Below are 26,156 nucleotides of genomic sequence, written 5' to 3' on the forward strand. Positions count from 1 at the left end.
TAAAGCACCTTTATGACGGCGGACATGTCAGGTGAAACAGCACCGGCTGCCACTGAACCTCCATTTTCAGGACCCACGTTTAGGGTGGAGTGTCTCTCCTATCTGTGTTATCTACTGTGATCAGACCCTATTCCCTATGTAGTGCACTACTTTTGACCATGGCGCATAGGGGTCTGATCACATTTCTTGGTATTTTAGCTGTTGCAAAAGCAGCAGCTACTCTTCCTGTGGTCCACATGAAACATAATACAGAACATTAATAGACAAGAACAGCTCAAGGACAGAACTACATAAAATATAAATAAAAGGCAGTCTACATATCAATACATACACACAAACTATCCAGGTCAAATAGGGGAGATGCGTTGTGCCGTGAGGTGTTGCTTTATCTGTTTTTTGAAGAAAAAAAAGAAAAAAATTGAAGCATTTTGCATATGAGTGGCCCCAAATGTTTTTTATATTGCACTATGTAGGGCATAGGGTGCATTTGGGACACAAACAAGGCCTATTCAGATTATGTCTGGTGCTGCACTGCTGCCTCAATCTTCTTTGCTTAGCCTGGGTCGGGTGGAGAGTGCTACTCCATTTCACGATTCTGCTCCGAAATGGATTCTCTGAGAACACTGAGATGGATCATGTCTACTGTAATCAGACAGACTGAGTTAAGTTTTTTCAAAGTGCCCAACTTCAAGGTTTTTCTATTCTACATACTGCATGTTCTGCTGGATATACTATATTTTTCTCATTGTAGATTGTAGGAGAGGTAGAGCATCCATTTCATTGTCAATATCTGAGTTTGAAATAAAACAGAAATTAACATTTGATGTTATAGCTATACCATTAGACAACACAGGCATTGGTTGTTCCCCAAATGTCACCCTATTCCCTATATAGTGCTCAAGTTTTTAGCCAGAAGCATACCACCCTGCATACCACTGCTGGCTTGCTTCTGAAGCTTAGCAGGGTTGGTCCTGGTCAGTCCCTGGATGGGAGACCAGGTGCTGCTGGAAGTGGTGTTGGAGGGCCAGTAGGAGGCACTCTTTTCTCTGGTCTAAAAAGTGCCCCAGGGTAGTGATTGGGGACAATGCCCTGCGTAGGGTGCTGTCTTTCGGATGGGTTGTTATAAATGGGTGTCCTGACTCTCTGAGGTCATTAAAGATCCCCATGGCACTTGTTGTAAGAGTAGGGGTGTCAAACCTGGTGTCCTGGCTAAATGCCCAATCTGGTTACCTAATAATCCCCAGTTTACAATTGGCTCATTCATCCCCCTCTTCTCCCCTGTAACTATTCCCCAGATCGTTGCTGTAAATAACAATGTGTTCTCGGTCAATTTACCTGGTAAAATAACAGAAAAATAAAACAAGTTTTGACCTAAGCCCTATAAGGGAACTATATACGGAATAGGTTATTATTTGGGAGACAGGCATTGTTGTTTCCACACTTCTTCAACACAGGTCCAATTATGAGTAGTGTTATAGGGCAGAAACCAGATTATAATTGTCCTGAAGTAGCTACCACTAATCCCAGGCAGTTCCCTGCGCTGCTTTGTTCAGCTTGAGTTGTTCTCCTTCCAATCTGTCCTCAAAACTGTGTTTTAGACAGTAAGGGGAAGGAATTCATCAAAAAGAAAACAGAAGCGTGGTTAGTGATTAGATAGCCCCACACAGCAATTTTAATTGATTACAACCATGGTGGCTACAAGTAACCTATCCTGGGAGAGATTGGTTGTGTCCCAAATGGCACCCTATTCCCTATGTAGTGCACTATTTTCGACCAAAGCCCTACAGGCCCCTGGTCAAAAGTAGTAAATTAAATAGGTTATAGGGTGCGGGACAAAACCACTGACTGCACAACTCTGTCTATAAAAAAGGATTAAAGCTATCTGTTGTGGTTTTACCGCTCTAAATACAATACGCTTTAATGCCTTTACTGTGTGGCTGCCTCCTGATGACATGTTATAATTGTTTTGATAGTAATAAACAGACAAACATTGATTTCATTTGAAATAAATAATTTATTATTATTTAATTATATGGCTGTTTAACCCATTTCACATAGATTGGAAATCAATCTCATGCCTAGATGCCCTATCAAAAACATTTGTTTGATATTGTATAGGAATATTACAGAATATTTTTTATAATTTTTTATTTAACCTTTATTTAATAGTGAAGACATCAAAACTATGAAATAACACATGTAGTAACCAAAGAAGTGTATTTTATATTTCAGATTCTTCAAGGTAGCCACCCTTTGCCTTGATGACAGCTTTGCACACCCTTGGCATTCTCTCAACCAGCTTCATGAGGAATGCTTTTCCAACAGTCTTGAAGTAGTTCCCACATATGCTGAGCACTTGTTGGCTGCTTTTCCTTCACTCTGCAGTCCAACTCATCCCAAACCATCTCAATTGGGTTGAGGTCGGGTGATTGTGAAGGCCAGGTCATCTGATGCAGCACTCCATCACTCGCCTTCTTGGTCAAACACAGCCTGTGGGATGACGTCTCGCTGTAGAATGCTGTGGTATCCATGCTGGTTAAGTGTGCCTTCAATTCTAAATCAATCACAGACAGTGTCACCAACAAAGCACCATCACACCTCCTCCTCCATGCTTCATGGTTGGAACCACACATGCAGAGATCATCCATTCACCTACTCTGCATCTCACAAGATACAGCGGTTGGAACCAAAAATCTCCCATTTGGACTCATCAGACCAAAGGACAGATTTCCACCGGTCTAATGTCCATTGCTCGTATTTCTTGGCCCAATCAAGTCTCTTCTTATTGGTGTCCTTTAGTAGTGGTTTCTTTTCAGCAATTCGACCATGAAGGCCTGATTCACGCAGCCTCCTCTGAACAGTTGATATTGAGATGTGTCTGTTACTTGAACTCTGAGAAGCATTTATATGGGCTGCAATCTGAGGTGCAGTTAACTCTAATGAACATATCCTAACTCTGGGTCTTCCTTTCCTGTGGTGGTCCTCATGAGAGCCAGTTTCATCATAGCGCTTGATGCTTTTTGCGACGGCACTTGAAGAAACTTCCAAAGTTCTTGAAATTTTCTGCATTGACTGACCTTCATGTCATAAAGTAATGATGGACTGTTGTTTCTCTTTGCTTATTTGAGCTGTTCTTGCCATAATATTGACTTGGTATTTTACCAAATAGGGCTATCTTCTGTATACCACCCCTACCTTGTCACAACTGATTGGCTCAAACGCATTAAAAAGCAAAGACATTCCACAATTAACTTTTAACAATTAACACCTGTTAATTGAAATGCATTCCAGGTGACTACCTCATGAAGCTGGTTGAGAGAATGCCAAGAGTGTGCAAAGCTGTCAAGGCAATGGGTGGCTACTTTGAAGAATCTCAAATATAAAATACACTTTTTTGGTTACTACATGTGTTATTTCATAGTTTGGATGTCTTCACTATTAAATAAAGGTTGAATAAAAAAATTATAAAAAATATTCTGTAGAAAATAGTAAAAATAAAGAAAAACCCTTGAATGAGCAGATGTCCATACTTTTGACTGGTACTGTATATGTTTTTATTGTCACATACACCAGATAGGTGCAGTGAAATGTGTTGTTTTACAGGGTCAGCCATAGTAGTACAGCACCCTTGGAGCAAATTAGGGGTAAGTGCCTTGCTCAATGGCACGTCAATAGATTTTTCACTTTGTTCAGCTCAGCTATTCAAACCAGCAGCCTTTCAGTTAGTGGCCCAATGCTCTAACCACTAGGCTACCTGCCGCCCACTACTAAGCTACCTGCCCAGAGAGAGAAGGCTTATCTGTTTACCGGCATACAGACATTATCCCAGCTCAAATTTCCTTTACAAAGAGAGAAAAATATTGGGGCATCAGTGCTATGGAGAGAAATACATCTGCATCTATTGTAATAGATATTTAAATGTATCTATGTGAAAATGTTATCAATAGGCTATTGAAGTACTCCCTCTATTTTTATGCCCAATATATCAGCATCCACATGGGGTTTGATATGGTAATAAGGCCCAGCGTGCATGCAAAATGGCAACCCTTTCCCTATATAGTGCACAACTTTAGACCAGACCTCTATGGGCCTGGTCAAAGTAGTGCATCATATAGGGTGTCATTTGGGATGCATCCCCACTATAAGGACTGTGGCCAGGGGCATGCTGGGATAGCTCTAGAGTTATTCACCACATCAGATGCTGCTCTTGGATCGCTATGGTGCTGTTGCACATAACTATAAATACAACGGGTAGGTGACTCTCACAGTTCAAAACCAAACAGACTCACATATAGACTCTCGATCACAATCTCCATCTCTGTCTCAATCTCTGTCTGGTTTCTGTGCTATCACAGTATTTTAGAGCTGTTATGCAAAGAGCTGTACTGTATTAGTCGTGTTGTACCATCTCAGCCTCAGTGATCTCAGCAGGGACTCACTGTTGGTAGTGACATATGTGTTTTGGGTCTGTAGTGTGTAATGTATTGGTATGTACTCATAGGGTACATTTTTGGTCTTCTTAACAGCCCTCGCAACTCACTATTTTCATTATTGGGAGGGAGGGAGGGGCTGAGCAGTGTGAGTTCATTCCTGACCTTTAGAGCAGGTGGGTTCCTGGGGCTGTTGCGGTATGAGGAGACAGTTTGTTATCATCAACTCCTTCCCTTCTGCTTTGTGAACACATTAAGCATCATCATGTGACTCAGGAGGGGATCTCATCAGATGATTTCTGCAGAGACAAATATGAAAAATACCATTTTATTTATACAAGTTTCTTTGGTATTGTTTGTATTTTATTAGGACCCCCATTAGCTGTTGCTATAGCAGCTGCTACTTTTCCTTGAGTCCATAGAAAACATGAAATAATACAGAACTTTATTAGACAAGGACAGAACTATATAAATGTAAAAGGTCACACATAGCCTACATGTGTGTACATACACACAATATCCAGGTCAAATGGGGGAGAGGCGTTGTCCAGTGAGGTGTTGCTTTATCTGTTTTTTGAGACCAGTTTTGCTGTTCACTTTGATGGGAGTTCCATGCAATCATGACTATATAATACTGTATGTTTGGGGTTTGGGGACTGTGAAAAGACCCCTGGTGGGGTAAGTGTGTGTCTCAGTACTGTGTGTAAGTTGACCATGCAAACAATTTGGACTTTTCGTAACATGAATGCTTCTTATAAAAACAAGAAGGGATTGTTTTAGCCAAGAAAGACTGGCATGCATAGTATTGATATTAGCCCTCTGATTACAGCGAAGAGCAGTACCTGACCTTCTTTGCAGCACCTGACCATATGACTGGGCAATAATCAAGATAAGGTCAAACTAGAGCTCTTTATCACAGACAGACCTCTCCACAACTTCACAACCATTGAATCAATATGTTTTGACCATGACAGTTTGCACACCAAGTCATTTTGTAAAGTGTGCGCAGGGAGTCGGGAAGCAAGTTCAGGGAGTGAAAAATTTAATAGATGAACGAAACATAATATAAAACAAGATATACGAACAACGCACAGATATGAAACAGAAACAATAATGCCTTGGAGAGGAACCAAAAGGAGTGACATGCATAGGGCAGGTAATCAAGGAGGTGATGGAGTCCAGGTGACTGTCATGAGGTGCTGATGCATGTGACGATGGTGACAGGTGTGAGCAATAATCAGCAGCCTGGTTGACCTAGAGGCCAGAGAGGGAGCACACGTGACAAATTTAGTTTACTCAACTTGTTCAACAGCCACATTATTCAGGATCAGATTCAGCTCAGGTCTAGAACTTAGGGAATGATCTGTACCAAATACAATGCTCTTAGTTTAATAGATGTTCAGGACTAGTATAATAGATGTTCAGGACTAGTTACTAGCCACCCATTCTTAAAACCGACAGCAAATCTCCGTTTAGGTTTGCAGTGATTTCTCTAGTTGTGATTGCTGATGCGTATAGGGTTTAATCATCAGCATGCATAGACACACAGACTGTTTAATGTCAATGGCAGGTCATTGGTTAAAAAAATAATGTTAAATAATTGACGACCAAGAGAGCTGCCCTGCGGTACAACACCCTTTACATGTTTAACATTAGATAAGCTTACATTAAAGAATACCCTATGTGTTCTATGACAGAGGTTGAAAAGCCATAACACATACGTTTTATCAACAGGTTATGGTCAATGATATCAAAGGCTGCACTGAAATCTAGCAATACAGCTCCCACAATCTTCTTATTATCAATTTCTTTCAACCAATCATCAGTCATTTGTGTCAGTGCAGTACATGTTGAGTGCCCATTTCTATAAGAATGCTGAAAGTCTCTTGTTAATTTGTTTACAGAGAAATAGTATTGTATCAGGTCAAACACAATTTTTTCTAAAAGTTTGCTAAGAGTCAGCAACAGGCAGACAGCATTGTGTTGAGGCACAGAAATGGGGAATGGTATCAAAAAATGTCTGCAGTATTGAATGTCCCCAAGAACACAGTGGCCTCTATCATTCTTAAATGGAAGAAGTTTGGAACCACCAAGACTCTTCATAGAGCTGGCCGCCTGACCAAACTGAGCAATCGGGGGAGAAGGGCCTTGGTCTAGCAGGTGATCAAGAATCTGATGGTCACTCTGACAGAGCTCTATAGTTTTTATGTGGAGATGGGAGAAACTTCCAGAAGGACAACTGTCTCTGCAGCACTCCACCAATCAGGCCATTATGGTAGAGTGGCTAGACGGAAGCCACTCCTTAGTAAAAGGCACATGACAGCCCGCTTGGACTTTGCCAAAAGGTACCTAAAGACTCTCAGACCATGAGAAACAAGATTCTCTGATCTGATGAAAACAAAATTGAACTCATTAACCTGAATGCCAAGCATCACGTCTAGATGAAACCTGGCACCATCCCTAATCTGAAGCATGGTGGTGGCAGCATCATGCTGTGGGGATGTTTTTCAGCGGGAGGGACTGGGAGACTAGGAAAAAAATAACTGAGCAAAGTATAGAGAGATCCTTGATGAAAACCTGCTGCAGAGATCTCAGGACCTCAGACTGGGGTGAAGGTTCACCTTCCAACAGGACCACGACCCTAAGCAAACAGCGAAGACAACACTTTGGGACAAGTCTCGGAATGTCCTTGAGTGGACCAGCCAGAGCCCGGACTTGATACTGATCGAACATCTCTGAAGAGACCTGAAAATAGTTGTGCAGCGACGCTCCCCATCCAACCTGACAGAGCTTGAGAGGATCTGCAGAGAAGAATGGAAGAAACTCCCTAAATACAGGTGTGCGAAGCTTGTAGCGTCATACCCAAGAAGACTAGAGGCTGTAATCGCTGCCAAAGGTACTTCAACAAACTACTGAATAAGGACTGAATACTTATGTAAATGTGATATTTCAGGTTTTTTACAAACCTGTTTTTGCTTTGTCATTATGGGGTATTGTGGTTAGATTGATGAGAGAGAAAAAACAACATTTGAATCTATTTTAGAATAATGCTGTAACGTTTCAAAATGTGGAAAAAGTCAAGGGGTCTGAATACTTTCCGATGTTGTTTGTTTGTTTATTGTGTGTCTCTTCTTGGACTTCTATTTAATCTGCATGGCGGAAATTTCAGTTTTACAGCGTGATTGAAATTGAAAGGCAATTTTCCTGCTTTTAGCGGAGACTTCATTCATGCTATGCGCTGGCTATGTCGGCTCAATCGGAAATTACCTTTACATTTCTATCACGGAATCTGTAACGCTTCAGCTTTACAGATTGAATAGAGCCCTTTGATTTAATAATCAACATTACAGCGTTGTCTTGCACGAATTTCTCATTATATTAATTTCATATAATTGAAATCATAAAAGGTCAAGGTAACATTTGTTCAGTTGTAGGCTTATACTGGTATTGTTGCTCAGTTGTTTTACATATGCATTTAATACATTACTTTAGTAGTAATATTGTTGTTTGTCTTCCTCCTATATCGGCAAATTGAGTTGTTTTTAATCGGAGCATGCAGTGAATGCTGAACAATTAGCTGGAGTTAATTTTCCATTTAGTGTATTACTGGTTTCTGTTATATTCCCTACCTGATCAAACACAATAGGATGTCTACATCTATATTATGATTAGCAATTGGTACGTCCTGTGCCAGACATTTCACCAACATTTCACTAATAACTATCATTTTTTTCCAAAAACAATCTCTGCTGGAGAAGGGAAGACCGAAGCATTGGCAGAGAGAGAGAGCTAGAAAGAGCGAGAGAAGAGGTTGTTGGAGACCGAGAATAATAGAGAGAGAGCAATCTCCCATCGGATTGACCTTGGTAGCTTTTATCAACTAATTACTGAATAGATGTAATCATTTTGATGGCAATATAACTATTTACTTTTGACAGATTTTATCAAGTTTATCATTTGGATCACAGTGAAAAGATTTAAATGTTGATGTAGTTTTATCTGTTTCCTCTCAAAGGGCATCTTAACACACCCCTGCAGGATAGAAAGGTCTCTGTGGAGATCAGGCACTTTCACTACCAAGAGAGACATTTCAAATGAGTAACTGAAAATTACAAATTTTGATTTGAATACGCATAAACAACAAAAGTAGAACAGGCAGGCACCATGAAATGAGCACAAGCCCAAATGTAATGGATGAATACCTGTCGGAGGTATCTGTCTCAAGTGACTGATTGCATATCAATTATAAATGCATAAGGAGAAATTTGATTAGAATGTTTCTTAAATGAAAATAGAAGGTTCAGGAGTTTCCCTCATCACCACCTCCCTTCTTCCCACAAATCCGTCAGTCGATGAGTAATAAAAGAGAAGCAACATTTATTTGGAATATTATTTGTTTTTCATTTGTGTTTGTAAACATATTTGAATTGCACATTGCAGAGCTGTGCAAGAGAGCTACTGTGCCGTAAAATGCAGGATCCTGTGCAATATAGTATGTAGTAGCACTACAAATGACAAATTCACATTTACTTAAGGGTACAAAGTCTTCATGTAAAAAGAATATCAAGCTCAGAAACGAATCCTGGTTTCTTATCCCAACACCCTGTCCTGACATTCCCCTGTGTTGCTACTTTGTGTGTGTGTGTGCCAACCCATTACCATTGGCCACACTTCCTCAGATTAGCACTAATTAAACTGTGAAATCAGAGCCATTGCCTTAAGTCACTCTGTACACCATGAGACACCATGAGACATGAGCCAGGCTGGCTGGCCAGAGAAATGGGTGGCAGGGGAGGGTATGGCTCAGGCTCAAGCACCCTGGCCCACTGCCACTCTCCCCTCCCTAACCATCAGAGACATGGGGTAATGTACCATATGCGTCTCAAATGGCACCCTATTCCATATATAGTGCACTATGCTCGGGTCAAAAGTAGTGCACTATGTAGGGGATAGAGAGCCTTTTGGGAAGCAGACATAAGTTGCTTGCCTGGAGGACATTTTCAGTTGAGAGCGGGTCACATTGGTGTTTGAGCGGTGGGGTGGGGAGGGTGCTGTGGGGGTGGGGAATATTGTTGTCATGACAATGACATGGGCCTGGTCCAGAGGGGGTGCAGCTAATGATGAATAATTATGCAAGCTTTTAATGTTTTCTTTTTTCTCTCCTTCCCATTGTGGAAAATGTGATCTCACCCCTTCCTGACTTGTAGTGTTTAAAAAAAAATAACATGACTTTGATAATGGTCACAAAATTGTTGTGAAAAATGTGCCACACTGTTACCCTCTGGCTGTGTAGCAGATTTTGTTACTAGTGCTCTCAGGTCTTCAGTGTTTAAAAGTCACCCAGTTGTCTGTTTTCTTCTTCAACTAATGTGGCTGATTAAACCCCACCAGAGCCACATTAACAACATTGTGATGGTCGGGTGATGAATACATGTCTGTACCAAGGGGAAGGCCTATCCTATCTCAGTCACAGTACGAGAACGTTAAGTCAATATTGTACTCACTTTCTTTGTTTCTGTAAGTTGAATTATATTTGAGTTATTGTATTCCATGCTGTATTTCACTGAGACTCTTATATCTTTCCAATAGAATTGAATAACATAATTTCCCCTTAGGTTCTATATAAAGTATATGACGAACAGCTGTGGAAGACCACCTCCACTGACAACAGCACATCCCCAGCTAGCCACCTGTAACATTATGCCAGTGAAATGCATGCTCTCGGAGAGCAATCCCATTCAGTGGATAAGCGTTGAACATCCTGCTCGCTTAATTCCAAGGTTTCTTCATTCACCCCGGCAGACACACAGGTGGTCAGTCAAAAGACACTTGGGAGAGACGACGTCTCCTCCCAACAATGACTGTTTTCAGAATTCTAATTGTGTTCGTAGCATGCATAGATCTTTTCAACATAGAGCGCCCATGCGCGCTTGCACACACAACTGAGAATGCCTCAGAGTCTCCTGAATGAATTGGCTCTCTTTGTTCCTGGCAGGCTGAGGGGATTGTGATAACAATAAGGTCCCTGACAATTGTAGGCTTTTTTACATCTGGTAGTTCTTTGCTTTATGATGTACTTATGGAGCCAGACCTCAGTCTACTCAGTACCAATCTACCACTACTCCTCTTCTTCTTATACTGTGTAGTGGAAGAATGTGCTAAGTAACTGTACCTTATCTGAGCTACTCATTTCTTACACTCTCATGCACTAGCAGTTTTTTCTATTAATTAAAATCCTACATTCTGGATACAGTTGATGATTATATAACCATGTGATAAGGGCTGTGACAGTAAGATGATCATTTGATTATTTATTTGAGAATTCATTGTGAAAAAATAACTAGATTATCTCAGTGGCATTTTGAAGGGGTGGGGTGTGTTTTCAGATGTAAATTAAAGCCTACCCTGTTTAGCCCCCTTTTTTTAAAGGACTGATCACACTATTCTGTGACCAACCAAGGACTATGTGACCTGGGATGTGAAATCAAGCACACAGCATGAAATGCTCAATTTGGTGGAAATCCTGCAGACACCTGTCAGACTGCAGACCGAGCCTGAGCCCGGCCAGTCTCTCCAGCACGCACACGCAGGCTGGTTATATGGGCTTGCTTGTCAAAAATGTTCCACCTTGTGAAGTGAGCTTACTCTGGTCAACAGCAATGTACTATATAGGGAATAGGATGCCATTTGGGACGCACCCTCTGTGTGGGCTGTCTGGGCAGGTACAGCTTGAGCGGTGTGAAGAAGCACCCGGACTGCAGAGAAAATAGGCTTCCTTTGCTTGCTTATTCTCTCTGTGTCCAATCCTTTTCAATATCACTATAAATCTCTCTGCCCTTATGAGTGCCTCGTCACAGTTGGTTTTTCAGCAGCAAAGAGAGGATGTGGAGGCGAGGTGTTATAGGTGCATAATGGTGTACTGCGGCCTATGTTGAGGGGATACGAAGGTTAACAATGGGCCTGGACAAAAGTAGTGGACTTTTTAGGGAATAGGGTGCCGTTTGAGACTCACCCAGGCTTTTGCTTTGCATGTTTGTTTTGTTCAGAATACCAAGAGACTTTGACAGGTGGAGAGATTAGTTTGGTGGGCTGCTACTGAATTTGTGCTCTCAGCTTGGCAAAGGAAGTTGCACTTATTTTTCCCCCATCTCTCATATCAAATGTATTGCCATAGCATCATGGACAAGAGAGGTCAGGGAACTTGTCGCAGTTGGTTTCATATTTGCACCTCATTCGGAGCGGAAGCTATGAATAGTGAATCAATATAAATGAATACATTTCAAAACAACATGTTTAAAAAAAAAACTCCAACAATTAATCCACCATAGAGTCTTCTTGCTGTGTCCTGCCTTTTAAGATGCTGCTTAGAGTTAGAAAACCCCTGTGCTAGCCAGCCTATCCTAATAGAGAGTGTTTGCATGCTGCTAAGGGGGAAATGAGATATTGGAGCTGTAAGCTGTAGCTGGCTGTGGCATCCTTTCTGTTTGTCCGAGTGTGGCCCGGTGCACAGTGAAAGGGCCCTGTTTTGTTCAAGAGCTGAGCCTGTCACCTCCAGCTGTCACACAGGGGAACAATGGACCAACGAACGCAAGAGTGGGGCCTGAATAGAAAGATAAACTGAAGCGTCCCACCAAGACTTGTCATCTGCATTAGACAAGATCCCCTTCTCTCCCCTATCGAAGCCCGCTTCCCAAATGGCACCCTGTTCTCTATGGACCCTGGTCAAAAGTAGTGCACTATATAGGGAACAGGGTGCCATTCAGGACACATACCTTCTTTAACTCTTTCTCTCCCGTCCACCTCTCCCCTCGTCCCCCTCCTGGTTTCTCAGACCCTGCAACCCAGCCTTCCTTCCCCCATGTTTGCTGCAGCTGTTGCCCTACATAGGAGCAGTCCTTTCTGGTGCTAATAACTAATTGCCAGTATTTGTTGATTGTTTTTTGGGGGGATGTTTGTCCCTGTGTGTACTGTAGCAGACTAAGTCTCTGCTCCCTCTCTCTGCATATTGTGGTCTTTTGAGGGTAGGACATTGAGAGTCACTACTGCAGTTTATGGACATTGCTGACACCTGCAATACCAAACACCAGATACCTAGTTTTGTGTCTCAGCAGGACTGGCATAAGACAGCAAGAATGATGGTTGTCAGATTTTACTTTTTGTGGTGGCATTTTTGGGGGGAGCAGGTGAATGCTAAAGGATGATTTTCAACCCATAGATGTAAATGAATTATATGGTTTCACCCTTTTGCTTCCATTAATTTGGTTGTTCCACAAAATTAGTGCCTTTTGTGGTAGTGTAACAAGGTGAAAGAAAACGTTGACATTCTGTCATGAAGAGCACATGTTCAATTTAATGAAAAACATATTTAACATATTCTTAAATCTGCTATAAATCCCCTTTTGACAGAGTGAATGGAAGCTTGTTGTGTGCAACAGGGAGGGGCAATTGAATGCAAGCTTCACAAAAAAATGTGACATTGTAAAAAAATGTCTTGCCTGTCTATCTATGGGTAACAGGGTTGACATGTTATGTGTAACAGGGTTGACATGTTATGGTTGACCCACAGTTTTCTGCCACAAAACACCAGAAATGTGCTAAAAGTGTAGAACCAGCTCACCTGCTTTTACACTATGATTTGACTATTAGATGTTCAATGTTTCTTTTGAAGGAATAGTTTCACTATATATATTTTTTTACCTTAAAATGAATCACTCGTCACATGAAATAAATGATTTACTTCAGAAATATATTTGTCAAAGCAACAAAATAACTAGGGCTTCACAAAGATGCGGAAAACTTGGAGAAATGTTGGTTGTTAAGGGGTTTAGAAATCTTCCTGGAAGTCACAGAGTGCACAGAAGGACTTGACACAAAGCTTCATTTGTATTCATATTAAACATCAGATTTATTACATTTTCCATGCGGTCTATATTAAAAGGGCACTTCATTTAATATAACAGGCATTTACAATTCAATATTGGTGCATCATTTATACTTGAAATATCAGAGGGATGCAGAACGCACTCATTTCGTGGAATGACACAATTAGTAATCATGTCCAAGAAGGAAACAAAATAAATAGAAAGAAAACCTAGTTTGGCTATTCCATCAACTAACCCTAAACAATTGTATAAATGAGAGGCAAGCAATTGCGCAGGGACCATTCATATTCCCGACAAGCTTTTCAACAGCCAGCTCTGAGCTCTACTCAAGCTTTCCACTATGTTCACTGCACTGTCCGCAACATGTGGAGGCATCACCATAGCAACCAGTGGATGTGACGTGATGTGTTTCAGACACGGACTCGCTGAATATAAGGAGCCTCTCACTTTCTAGTCTTCCAAAGCGATAGAATCACCCACAGGCTTCTCCTTTCTACTGAAGCAGCTTTCAGCGTGCTGGTACAGTTGAGGCTTCTCTTACTTCAGAGTTTGTCGAGATAAAAAAAAATATGTTGGTGTATTACATTTTTCTCCAAGCTTTCACCTCATTTGAGGAGTACGGAGCAGTGCAACCGCTGCCTTTGTCACAGATGAAATGAATGGAAGACAGAGGCTGTGAACTTTTGAGAGACGAAAGACCAGAGTCATTCTTGCTGATATCGCCGCAGCTGCTAGTGTCTGTGCATCGGCTGCCGTGTCGCGCGTGCTCTCAGATGGAATAGGGAATAGCTGAAACTCAAGGAATCTCCGTAGCATCTCAACATGGATTTGGGTAAATACTCGCTTCTGATTACGCATTATTGCAACACCACTTGGCTTCACTTCCTCTCGATCTCGAGATATCTCATGTTCAGCAGGCGTATGTTGTGTAGGGTATTGCTCATCATTTTGATTGTGCTTTGAGTTCATATGCTTATCTATTAACGTATTTTGTTTTGTCATGCATAGGCTATAGCTATAGCAGTAGGATACTGCTCAATATGGATAATTGCGCAACATGCATTGCGTTTTTGTATTTGATATGATGGCCATGCGTAATCCTCCTGTGGTAATATTGTATATTAATTAGCCAAAGGCTGAAATCATAAAATAATATTTTAATTCATGTCTCTCACATTTTCGATCTATTTTGACAACACTTTTATAGCAATCAGAAGTTAGCGCGGTGCAGTACCTGGAGTTTACTTTACTCATCGCGAAGATTTGATGGCTCACATTTGCCAGGGGTGGACTCCGTGCATATGTCTGTAGCCTAGACAATCTAGATTATTTTATAAAAAAATATTCTCATAACGTTATGTATCAGGTATATTTTTGTCTAGTCTATTCAGTATTATCGGGTATTCTGATACATTGATACAGTGAGCAGACCTTATTGAATATAGAACACTTATTATGCCTGCAATAGTGGCACTTCATGTTGTAATTTATATGGATAATTTACTTGTTTTAATGTTGTGTGCATATAATTTATTTGTAGGATCATCATGAATCACAATATAAAGTGCATTATATCAAAGTTAAAAAGCTATGTTTATCAGACAGAGATCCAAAGAACAATAAAATAGAAGCAACATCCAGTAGAGTAGGCCTATATATATTTGATGTGTGAAAATTGTGTTACCAATTTATACACTCTTGAAATGTTAAATTGCTCTCTTGAAAAGTGGGCGTGGGTGTGTGTATGTGCGCACACGCCTGTTTGCTGAAAGGTTTTGTAAATGGGGTGAACTTTTCAAAGGCATTGTATTATCCGAGGTTAGGGAGAGATCATTGTTTCCTCACAAGTAGCTGGCTGGGAACAATAGTTAGGCGCCTCTCTCCCCCCTGACCTTTTTTCAATGATTTTGAGTAAGCCAGAGCTGTAGAAATCCATCTGCCTTTTATCTAAGGGAGCCCCCTAATCCGTCATGCCCCCTCACCAAGCCAACCAACATCCCTCAACTCAAGCCCTCTCTCTATGCCTTCTATTTCAAATGTAAGAATTGAAAAACATGTTGGATGGGATTTAGGAGGTCTCTAATTTTGCAAGAGAGAAGAAGAGACCTTTGTCTCAGTATGACTACGTTAAAAATAAAGGTGAAAATAAAGAGCCCGTTACTCAAATCCACCTCTGCATTTGTATTGCCCATGCTTTTCTGCCCATTTAATTCAAAGGTTTTAGTAACTTTATTTGGTATGTTTCGCTGTAGAACAGAATCCTAACAGTTTTCTCTCATCAGAATGTAAACCTGTATAACCTATGGATTGTATGAGAAATACACCTGTCTTATATGGTGTCAATTTTGCGGCAATAATACATCTATTTGAATGAATTTATCTGCACGAATTGAATGGTTTTTAATTAAGTATCCTTTCTCTCTCTTTCTTGAGATTATTGCAGCCTATAGGATATTCTTTCTCTCAGGAGAATCAGTGTTATTTTGGGCAGACTTGCCTACATTTGATATGTGTTGAAATGAAAAGCTTGAACCCATAGTGTGCAGCATCCATCCTTGACGGCTATGCTAATATTTTTCTCCATTGCATGCTGAGGAGGAGCTGTGTATGTCAGATGACGTTTGCCTGTGTGATATGGAAATTTGCAAGTACAATCACTTTAGGACAGACGAACAATAGACCTCTCGTCATAAAAGGAACTCCCTTCTCTTTTGCTCTCAGACATTATTTTCAGTTTATTCTATATATATTTTTTGCATTCCATTAAATATGGTTGAAACTAAATATTTGTTTCTTAAAATTGAGCAAGACAAATGTAAGTTAAAAACCCAACAGTAGCCTAAATATTATGTAAAACATTACATGTCAGACTACAAATTATCTTTATACCAATCACATTTGTTTTCAAGGAAATCTGTGTCAATTCATGATTTAAAAAAATATATATTCATACTGGCACATATATATTTTGTTAATCTATTTTTGACCAAACATAATTAAGAAATGCAAATGTTTCTGCATTTATTTCCATATATAATTTGATTCAGTCGTACACAGTCCTCTGTGCGTCAAGATGTTGCCATGTCATTTGATTGAAAGTGCTAAGCCTTTGGAGAGAGTTGTAGGAAATGAAGGCCCTGGAGCTGCAATATTAAAGAGTAGATTCTGTCTGTCCATCTGTCTGTCTGTCTGTCTGGCCTGCCTGGTCATCTCTCGTCTATGTTGCTTTTGTACCGAATATTCTTTTGGTGTTCAATTTTATTTGTAAATGCATGAAGGGAAAACATGTGTCCTTCACATAATAAATCTCACACACTGTATCGGCATATTTATTTGGAACGATCTCCCCCTGCAAGCTTTTTGCTTTTCAATTATTATTATGGTTTTGCTCTATTCCACAGCATCTGGTTCTGTGGTTCTGCACCACAAACAGAACCTCAGCTCCTCATTTTTCATAGACGTGATTTAAAACATCCCTACTTCACAGACAACCCAATGTTGATTAAGCAGGAGAAGTCAGGCTACATTTGTTTGAATCAATAGAAAGAGGGAGAGTGAGAGTGAGGCATAAGAAGGCAGCTATGAAGAAGAGAGTGAGTAAGTATTAGAAGCTAAAGCATCTGTCCAGTGAGGAATGAGTGAACAGTTACAGAGTGAAGACTAAATATGGCCATTACTATAATAATAATATATCCCATTTAGCAGACGCTTTTGTCCAAAGCGACTTACAAGTCGGCTGGGGCCACTACTTTTACATATGGGTGGTCCCAGCGGGAATCGAACCCACGACGCTTGGCGTTGCAAGCGCCATGCTCTACCGACTGAGCCACACAGGACCCAAGCAAGATGCCATCAATCTTTCTCAATGAAATGTAATTTGACAAAACAAAAATACAAATGAAGTCATTTGATCTGTGTAAAAATATATTTTGCATTGGAATCAAAGCTTGTGTGTCATGCAGTTAAAATGTGTTATTAATGAGAGTTTTTACAATATAAAAAATCTGCTCAGTTCATTTTGCAATATTTATGTTAGTTACATCAGTGTTACATTCCTTTTTTTCTCCCAGGGACTGAGAGAAGGTCAGCGGAAATAGAATGTTAAGAATCTTTTAGAGTGTAATCTTTAGAAATAATATAGTCTTTTTTGGATTCTACCTCCCAGACTGAGAAATGCTAGTTTTCATCACAGCACTGAGACAAGAGATAAGAGAGCTTTCCACTGTTTCCTTTTAACACCATCACGTTACCATTCAACCAGGCTTTACAGTAGGACTTAATGCTCCCAGGCAAGTTGGACCTCACAAAGCATTGGGCAACTGTTGTCTCCCTTTGTGGGGCTTTCTGTGTCCATTCTTTCAAGGTGCTGAATACATCTAGCTATGAATGAAATCAGGGGGAACAGATCTACACCGCTCAGTGTAGTGGTGGGGTACCCTGCTTCACAGCCTCACAACACAAGGCATTCCAGAACAATCCTTGTGCAGCGCTCGTTGGCCGCCCCTTCCCTTCCACCTCCCAGGGGCTTACACGTCTGTGACAGGCAGGCAGGCAGGCCCAAGCAGAGCCCATCTCACAGGCCACGTCACAAATTGCACCCTATTCCCTATATAGTGCACTACCTTTGACCACAGCCTTGGTCAAAAGTAGTGCTCATATAGGGAATAGGATGGCATTTGGGATGCCATCACAGCCTCTTTCAACACACATTTCCATTAACTGGGATGCAGACTGGTCCGGCCCTAATCCCAATGACCCCTGGCCTGCCACCGACCGACCAGGTTCCACCGGGCCCTTTTCATTTTTTTTAGACCCACAATATTTGCTTGCCAGGTCTTTATGATGCAGAGATACAGAGCCTTCACTGTAAATGAGGGCCTTGCATTTCTGCAATGTAATACAGAGTAGAAAATAGAATGTGGCACGCTGAATACATAGCATTACATTACCATTAGAACAAGATAATGAATAGCCTAGTGAGACATTTATAATTGTGAGAGAGAGGGCGGTTGGAAAATAATTATTTATTGTAACACTACAAAGAGGATCTAAAAAAAAAAGAAGAAGAAAAAAATGGGTTAAGGAATTATTCCCATCTTGTAGCATCTTGTAGCAAGCCAAGAAACCAAGCCTTTCTCACTATTGATTTCTTTAGAAAATTCTGTAAAAAGGGGGAATTGTAGGTCTGGTAGTTGGGATTGCAATTTGCAGCTTTCGTCTCTTCATTCTTCCCCCTGCTCCGTATTGTTGCTAACATCATTTATGCTGTCTCTAATGAGAGATAATTATCAGGCTATTGTTGATTTACTGTGGATGGGACTGTGTCCCAAATGGCACTCTTATTTGTTTCGCCAAATGGGACCCTAGAGACCCTGTTCAAACGTAGTACACTATAAAGGAATAGGATGCCATTTGGAATGCATCCCAGTTTGAATGGAGCAGGGCCATTATCCATAGATCACTGGCCTCTGAAATGAATTCCATGTAGCAGTAAGACAGTCTGCTTTTAATGAATAACATAATGAATATCTCTTCTCTAATATGTTTTTTCTACATGTAATGCTTTTTCCATATGTAGCCTATTCGGGTGTAGGTTTATATGGTGTTTTAATTTAGCACTCTGTATATTGTTGGGCTTTCTTCCTAGCAATGTACTGTGCAAAATGAAGTAGGCTGTTTCACATCCCAATGTTTGCTTTTAGAGGTATTTTTCTTTGCAGTGGATTAAGTGCTTGACAGGTTGTAGCTACTCAACTAGTCATTGGTTATGAGTTTCAGGTTCTACTTTCAATGATGTCTTAGGAAAAATACAGCAGGGGAACTATTGTGTCCAATGAAGCAAACAGTGGTTGCGTTACTAATTTCAAAATATATCATTTTATTCCATTTGTTCCTAAATAATCTATCTTTTGTTTTCCTATTTGGGGAGTTTACATATTTAGTGCACTAATACGCACAGATGATGGAACAAAAACATGATCAGCTTTTTATCTGCAACATCGATGTGCATACTTACAGTTGAAGTCGGAAGTTTACATACGCCTTAGCCAAACACATTTAAACTCAGTTTTTCACAATTCCTGACATTTAATCCGAGTAAAAAAATGTTATGATCACCACTATTTTAAGATTGTGAAATGTCAGAATAATAGTAGAGAGGATGATTTAATTCAGCTTTTTTTTCTTTCATCACATTCCAAGTGGGTCAGAAGTTTACATACACTCAATTAGTATTTGGTAGCATTGCCTTTTAATTGTTTACTTGGGTCAAACATTTTGGGTAGCCTTCCACAAGCTTCCCACAATAAGTTGGATGAATTTTGGCCCATTCCTCCTGACGGAGCTGGTGTAACTGAGTCAGGTTTGTAAGCCTCCTTGCTAGCACACGGTTTTTCAGTTCTGCCCACATACGATTGAGGTCAGGGCTTTGGGATGGCCACTCCAGTACCATGACTTTGTTGTCCTTAAGCCATTTGCCACAACTTTGGAAGTATGCTTTGGGTCATTGTCCATTTGGAAGACCCATTTGCAACCAAGCTTTAACTTCCTGACTGATGTCTTGAGATGTTGCTTCAATATATCCACATAATTTTCTTTCCTCGTGATGCCATCTATTTTGTGAAGTGCACCAGCCCCTCATGCAGCAAAGCACCCTCACAACATGATGCTGCCACCCCCGTGCTTTATGGTTGGAATGGTGTTCTTCGGCTTGCACGCCTCCCCCTTTTTCCTCCAAACATAATGATGGTCATTATGGCCAAACAGTTCTATTTTTGTTTCATCAGACCAGAGGACATTTCTCCAAAAAAATACAATATTTGTCCCCATGTGCAGTTGCAAACCGTAGTCTGGCTTTTTTATGGTGGTTTTGGAGCAGTGGCTTCTTCCTTGCTGAGCGCCCTTTCAGGTTATGTTGATATAGGACTCGTTTTACTGTGGATATAGATACTTTTGTACCTGCTTCCTCCAGCATCTTCACAATGTCCTTTGCTGATTTGCACTTTTCGCACCAAAGTACGTTCATCTCTAGGAGACAGAACGCGCCTCCTTCCTGAGCGGTATGACAACTGCATGGTCCCATGGTGTTTATACTTGCGTACTATTCTTTGTACAGATGAACGTGGTACGTTCAGGCGTTTGGAAATTGCTCCCAAGGATGAACCAGACTTGTGGAGGTCTACAATTTTCTTTCTGAGGTCTTGGCTGATTTCTTTTGATTTTCCCATGATGTCAAACAAAGAGGCACTGAGTTTGAAGGTAGGCCTTGAAATAAATCTGCAGGTACACCTCCAATTGACTCAAATTATGTCAATTAGCCTATCAGAAGCTTCTAAAGCCATGACATAATTTTCTGGAATTTTTCCAAGCTGTTTAAAGGCACAGTCAACTTAGTGTATGTAAACTTCTGACCCACTGGAATTGTGATACAGTGAATTATAAGTGAAATAATCTGTCTGTAAACAATTGTTGGAAAAATTACTTGTGTCTTGCACAAAGTAGATGTCCTAACCGACTTGCCCAAACTATAGTTTGTTAACAAGACATTTGTGGAGTGGTTGAAAAATGAGTTTTAATGACTCCAACCTAAGTGAATTATAACTTCCGACTACAACTGTATGTCCAACCAAAACATAAACATTTTTAGATAAAGAAAATGTGTGAGGTCTTAAAACATCCTCTCATCATGTAATAATGTGTAATCCTCTCTCTCTCTCCCTCTCTCTTCCCCCCCCTGTCCCCCTCCCTACAGAGAAGCCAGATAAACCAGATCCCTACCAAGTACAGCACGGCCGAGTCCACCAAGTACATGATCCTGACAGTGGTGTCGATCCTGTGTATCGTGGCTGTGCTGCTGGCCTCCGCTGTGGTCTACTGCCTCCGACACCGCTCTCACCACAAGCTCAAGGAGAAGCTCACCAACCTGGGAACAGACACAGGCAGCGATGCTACCTCCACCTATCAGGTAAGAGGATATATGTCAGACGTTAGTTAGTCTTTATTTTAATATCTGCGTCTCAAATGGTACCCTATCCCTATGGGCCCTGGTCAAAAGTAGTGCACTATTTTAGTGAATAGGACACAAAAAAATACAGATGATGTGATCTGTTTGGTCTTTTTTTTTTTTCTGAATCTCTGTGTGTGTTAGATTGTTTTGAGTGTGTACACTTGTTAATCTACTTGGATTGTATAATATATACATTTTATGTGGTGTAATTTATGTCTGTATTTGCCATTTTTCTTACTGTGGAGTAGATTCCATTCTGAGTGTTTTGGGAATTGGGAAAATGTAAGATGATATGAACCCAACAGGTTTGCGGGTGGCAGTGTCTATCTGTGCTGGAAATCATTTAAATTCCCCTCTGGCGTAATTATCCAACGGCCTACAAGTCCAATTAATATAATACAATATTAAGTGCCTTTTTAAGCAAAGAGTTAGATTTACATTTCCACCACTGACCTTTTCTCCCTTCTGTTTTTAAATGAGGGCAGTCCGGTGAGCATTGATTTAAGAATGCCCTCCTCTTTAGTATTTACATTTACTGTAGGTGCTTTTCTCACGTCTTATTTCAATAAATAATACTAGAGTAGGTTATTCAATTTTGTTTCAATCTGCATTTACATTTGAGTCATATAGCAGACACTATTTTCCAGTGACTTACAGTTAGTGCATTCATCTTATGATAGCTAGGTGGGAAACAACATATCTCAGTCATATTAAGTACATTTTTTCACAGTAAAGTAGCTATCAGCGAAGTCAGTGCTAGTAGAAAAAAGCCAAGTGCTAGAGTTAGTTCACGAAAGGCAGGGGTGGTAGTTCTTTTTGGGGTTTTCTTTCAGTGAGGGGGGATGGGGGTGTGCCGTGGGATTATTTAAGATACTCATTGAAGAGGTGGGGTTTCTACTTTGAAATTTATGTTTTACTGTGACATTATAGGATGTATTTCATATTAACCAACAAGGTGGCTGGATAGTTTTATTAGTCTTAAATCATTTTCATGATCCACTTACTGCTGGGCTCCTGCACATTTCCACTTAATTGATGTTTACTGTGCCTTTACACAATTCCAGTAGGAGTCAGTGGCTTTTCCTAATGCATTTACCACCTTGGCCATGCAACTAAAATGCAAATATTTGATGTGTGTGTGTGTGTGTGTGTGTGTGTGTGTGTGTGTGTGTGTGTGTGTGTGTGTGTGTGTGTGTGTGTGTGTGTGTGTGTGTGTGTGTGTGTGTGTGTGTGTGTGTGTGTGTGTGTGTGTGTGTGTGTGGCCCAGTAGCAGGGGCTCTTTAGACCTACATGCAATCAAAGCAGAGGGGTAGCAGCGGGCAGCCTGACACACACACAGCCTTGCTGCATGCTAATGACCCAAGCCCTGGGTGCGTCTGTCTGAGGCCATGCTCACACACACTCATACACATCTATATACCCCCACACACAACACTCCCGTTGCGTTAGTGTCCAACCAGATTTCTGTTTATCACAGAATCCTTTGAGCCTTAGCTTGGTCTCCAAGTTGTCAGGCATAATTTCCTGTGTTATGAAAGTATGATGTTGACACTGAGAGAGAAAAGCTTGATTGGCAGGCTGCCTGTCGTACCTGAGTGCTTGCTGTTGGCTTTCATCTTGGGGGGTATTGTGGATGATGCAGTCTCCTTCTCCCTTGATAGCCAAGCGAGACATGGGAACTGCCTGTCATACTGTTGAAGAGTCTACTGGGGCTTATGTTATCCCTCTCTGGCCTTCCTCCTCTGTCCTCCTCCCTCACACTCCTCTCTCTCTGCCCACCCGAAAACCCACCCAGCCTCTCTCTCTCTCTCTCTCTCTCTCTCTCTCTCACTCACTCACTCACTCACTCACTCACTCACTCACTCACTCACTCACTCACTCACACATTGTGCCAGAGGGTTTGTTGTTTCCCAAATGGCACCCTATTCCCTATATAATGCACAAATTTGGGCCATAGCCCATTGGAATAGCGTTCCATTTGAGACGCAGCTATGGACTGGTGTTGGAGGCTCGCCCCCACTGGCCACTCTTCACAGACGCTCCCACTGCCCAGGGTGATGTATGGGCGCCTCACAAATGGTACCATAATCCCTATTTTGACCAGAGCTCTATGGGAATAGAGTGCCATTTGGGAGTCACATGACTTATAGGCCTCTTGTGTCTTTGTCCATTTTTTTAATGTTATTATTTTATGTCAGGCCAGACTTTGTTTTGTGAAAGCTTGTGCTTTCTGTATCGTCTGAACCAAACCAATTGGAATACATTTCCATCATGAAACATTTTTCTTAATTTCTACAATGTATACTTAAACAAAAAAATCTGTCTTCAATTCCAGATTTGTGTGTGAGAAATATAACATAACACAAGCATAGCTTGTTTTCAAACATAATTTGGAAGCATAAATAATGAAACATCTTCTGTCTCTGGCTCACACTGGAGAACAGATGTATCTTTTGACACAGGGTTTTTGTTTTCAACATTCATCCACATCCTACAATACAACATGGTGATCAACCATATACAGTATAACAGACTGGCACGAGGGTTGCGTCTTAAATGGTACCCTATTCCCTACATATTCCCCCTTGGGCCCTGGTCAAAAGCAGTGCACTAGAAAAGGAATATGGTGCCATTTGGAATGCAGAGGCATAAATTCCTGTTTAAGTGTATAGATGAAAATCAATATCCCATAAATTAGGATACATCTGAACTGAATCTCAAATGGCACTCTATTCCATATATAGTGCACTACTTTTGACCAGGTTTTGATCAAAAGTAATGCACTATATAGGGAATATGGTACTATTTGGGACACTGTTCATTTCTCCATTGCCTGGGCAGTGCCATACTGAAGCTGTAAATAATGTGTTATTCAATGTGAACCTGACCTTGGTGGAACGTTTTTAATGTTTTTCTCCTTGCCTGGTTCATTTGGGCTTTTTGCAGGCAGCTAATTGAATATCTCAGGAGAGGTCATTTTCATATGGGGCTTTTTTTATTAGGACTTTTAACTGGTAGAAAGTTTAGCATGTAGAGTTGTTCTAATGTGAATGTTAGAGCCTGCAGTAACGCTGTGGCTGTCTGGCTGTAATGGGGTTGTAGTAGGGGGATGGGGGAGAGGCAGGCCCTCCCTGGTGGCTGCGGGGACAGATAAGCAAGCTGGCTGGCAGACAGACAGACAGGCAGACAGGCAGGAAGATAGATGGTCAAGCAAGCAGATAGACGGTCACACAGACAGACAGGCAGACAGACAGACAGACAGACAGGCAGACAGACAGACAGACAGACAGACAGACAGACAGACAGACAGACAGACAGGCAGGCAGGCAGGAAGATAGATGGTCAAGCAAGCAGATAGACGGTCACACAGACAGACAGACAGACAGACAGACAGACAGACAGACAGACAGACAGACAGACAGACAGACAGACAGACAGGCAGACAGGCAGACAGACAGACAGACAGACAGACAGACAGGAAGATAGATGGTCAAGCAAGCAGATAGACAGTCACACAGACAGACAGACAGACAGACAGACAGGCAGGCAGACAGACAGACAGGCAGACAGACAGGCAGACAGACAGAAAGGTGGGCTGGCGGGCGAGCGGAGAGATTTTTGTTGAATTGAGTGGTTATAAGCTACTAGACTTCTAGCATGTTAATAGAAATATGACTAGTTGGATTCCTGTATTTTTCTATAACGCTGCAGATATTGTGTGTGCTTACGCTGAAGCAGAGTGTAAGCATGCAATATACCCCTACCAGTTAATGGTGCTAAGTGTATGGTTGCTGGTAAAACACAGACAGACCTAATTGCCATGGTTATGGTTTAGACGACAGCCAATAGATCAAGGTCAGAGGGAGAATGAGGAGAAGTGAGATAATGAAGGGATGGTGAAATGACTTGTGTTGTCACTCACAGCAAGTGTTAATCATGATTATCTCTCTCCTAATGACTGGAGCATGTGTAACTCGACGTCTTCTGACATTAGCTAGGCTACATCACTGCTACCCCAACAGATATCCTCACTCAGCTGTGACTGAGAAAAAGTATCATTTGAACTCATTATTAGAGAAAATGTCATTCCATCTTCTGTCTCTGGCTCACACTGGAGAACAGATGTATCTTTTGACACAGGGTTTTTGTTTTCAACATTCCTCCACATCCTACAATACAACATGGTGATCAACCATATACAGTATAACAGACTGGCACGAGGGTTGCGTCTTAAATGGTACCCTATTCCCTACATATTCCCCCTTGGGCCCTGGTCAAAAGCAGTGCACTAGAAAAGGAATATGGTGCCATTTGGAATGCAGGCCAGATCATGAAGCAGAGAAAAATAATAATTTGAACACATTGTCTTGGAGAAAATGTCGTAACTATTTCTGTATTCCTTAAATATTCCTCTAATAATATTTCAGCATTACTGAAATAACAGGTTGAACACATGCTTGAGCACAAAATACTAAAATGACTCTACAGAAGGGCCTTTTATATAGGCCTTTTGTATTTTCATTAGATGTGCCAAGCCACCAACATCATGTAAGCTGAGAGTATGTAAACTGTAAATGTTAACGTGCGCAATAGCAAAAATTATATGACATCAGTCAAACCCTTATTGATTGTGAATGTGCACTCCCAAAGGTAGTGTATAATAGTGACGTAAATTTAGCGATGGCAGTCGTTTCCTTGGAGGTGGTCATTAACATGGTCATTAACACCAAAACCGTTTGGAAGCAAGAAGCAGCCTATGACGCCTTAGGAACATCTAAACTCAGCAAAAAAATAAATGTCCTCTCACCGTCAACTGCGTTTATTTTCAGAAGACTTAAC

At 41.0% G+C, this 26,156-nt stretch overlaps 1 protein-coding gene across 2 annotated transcripts in view; it reads left to right on the forward strand.

Annotated features, from left to right (window-relative positions):
- LOC135558658 (receptor-type tyrosine-protein phosphatase N2-like) overlaps positions 1-26,156 on the forward strand; it is a 145,617-nt gene that overhangs the window by 84,886 nt on the left and 34,575 nt on the right. For both annotated transcript variants that reach the window (XM_064992657.1, XM_064992658.1), the window contains one exon: positions 21,063-21,275. In XM_064992657.1, the coding sequence (XP_064848729.1) occupies positions 21,063-21,275 (213 nt within the window). The remainder of the gene's footprint in view (positions 1-21,062; positions 21,276-26,156) is intronic.

The sequence above is a fragment of the Oncorhynchus masou genome, chromosome 17 (genome assembly GCF_036934945.1).
Source record: "Oncorhynchus masou masou isolate Uvic2021 chromosome 17, UVic_Omas_1.1, whole genome shotgun sequence".
Classification (NCBI taxonomy): domain Eukaryota; kingdom Metazoa; phylum Chordata; class Actinopteri; order Salmoniformes; family Salmonidae; genus Oncorhynchus; species Oncorhynchus masou.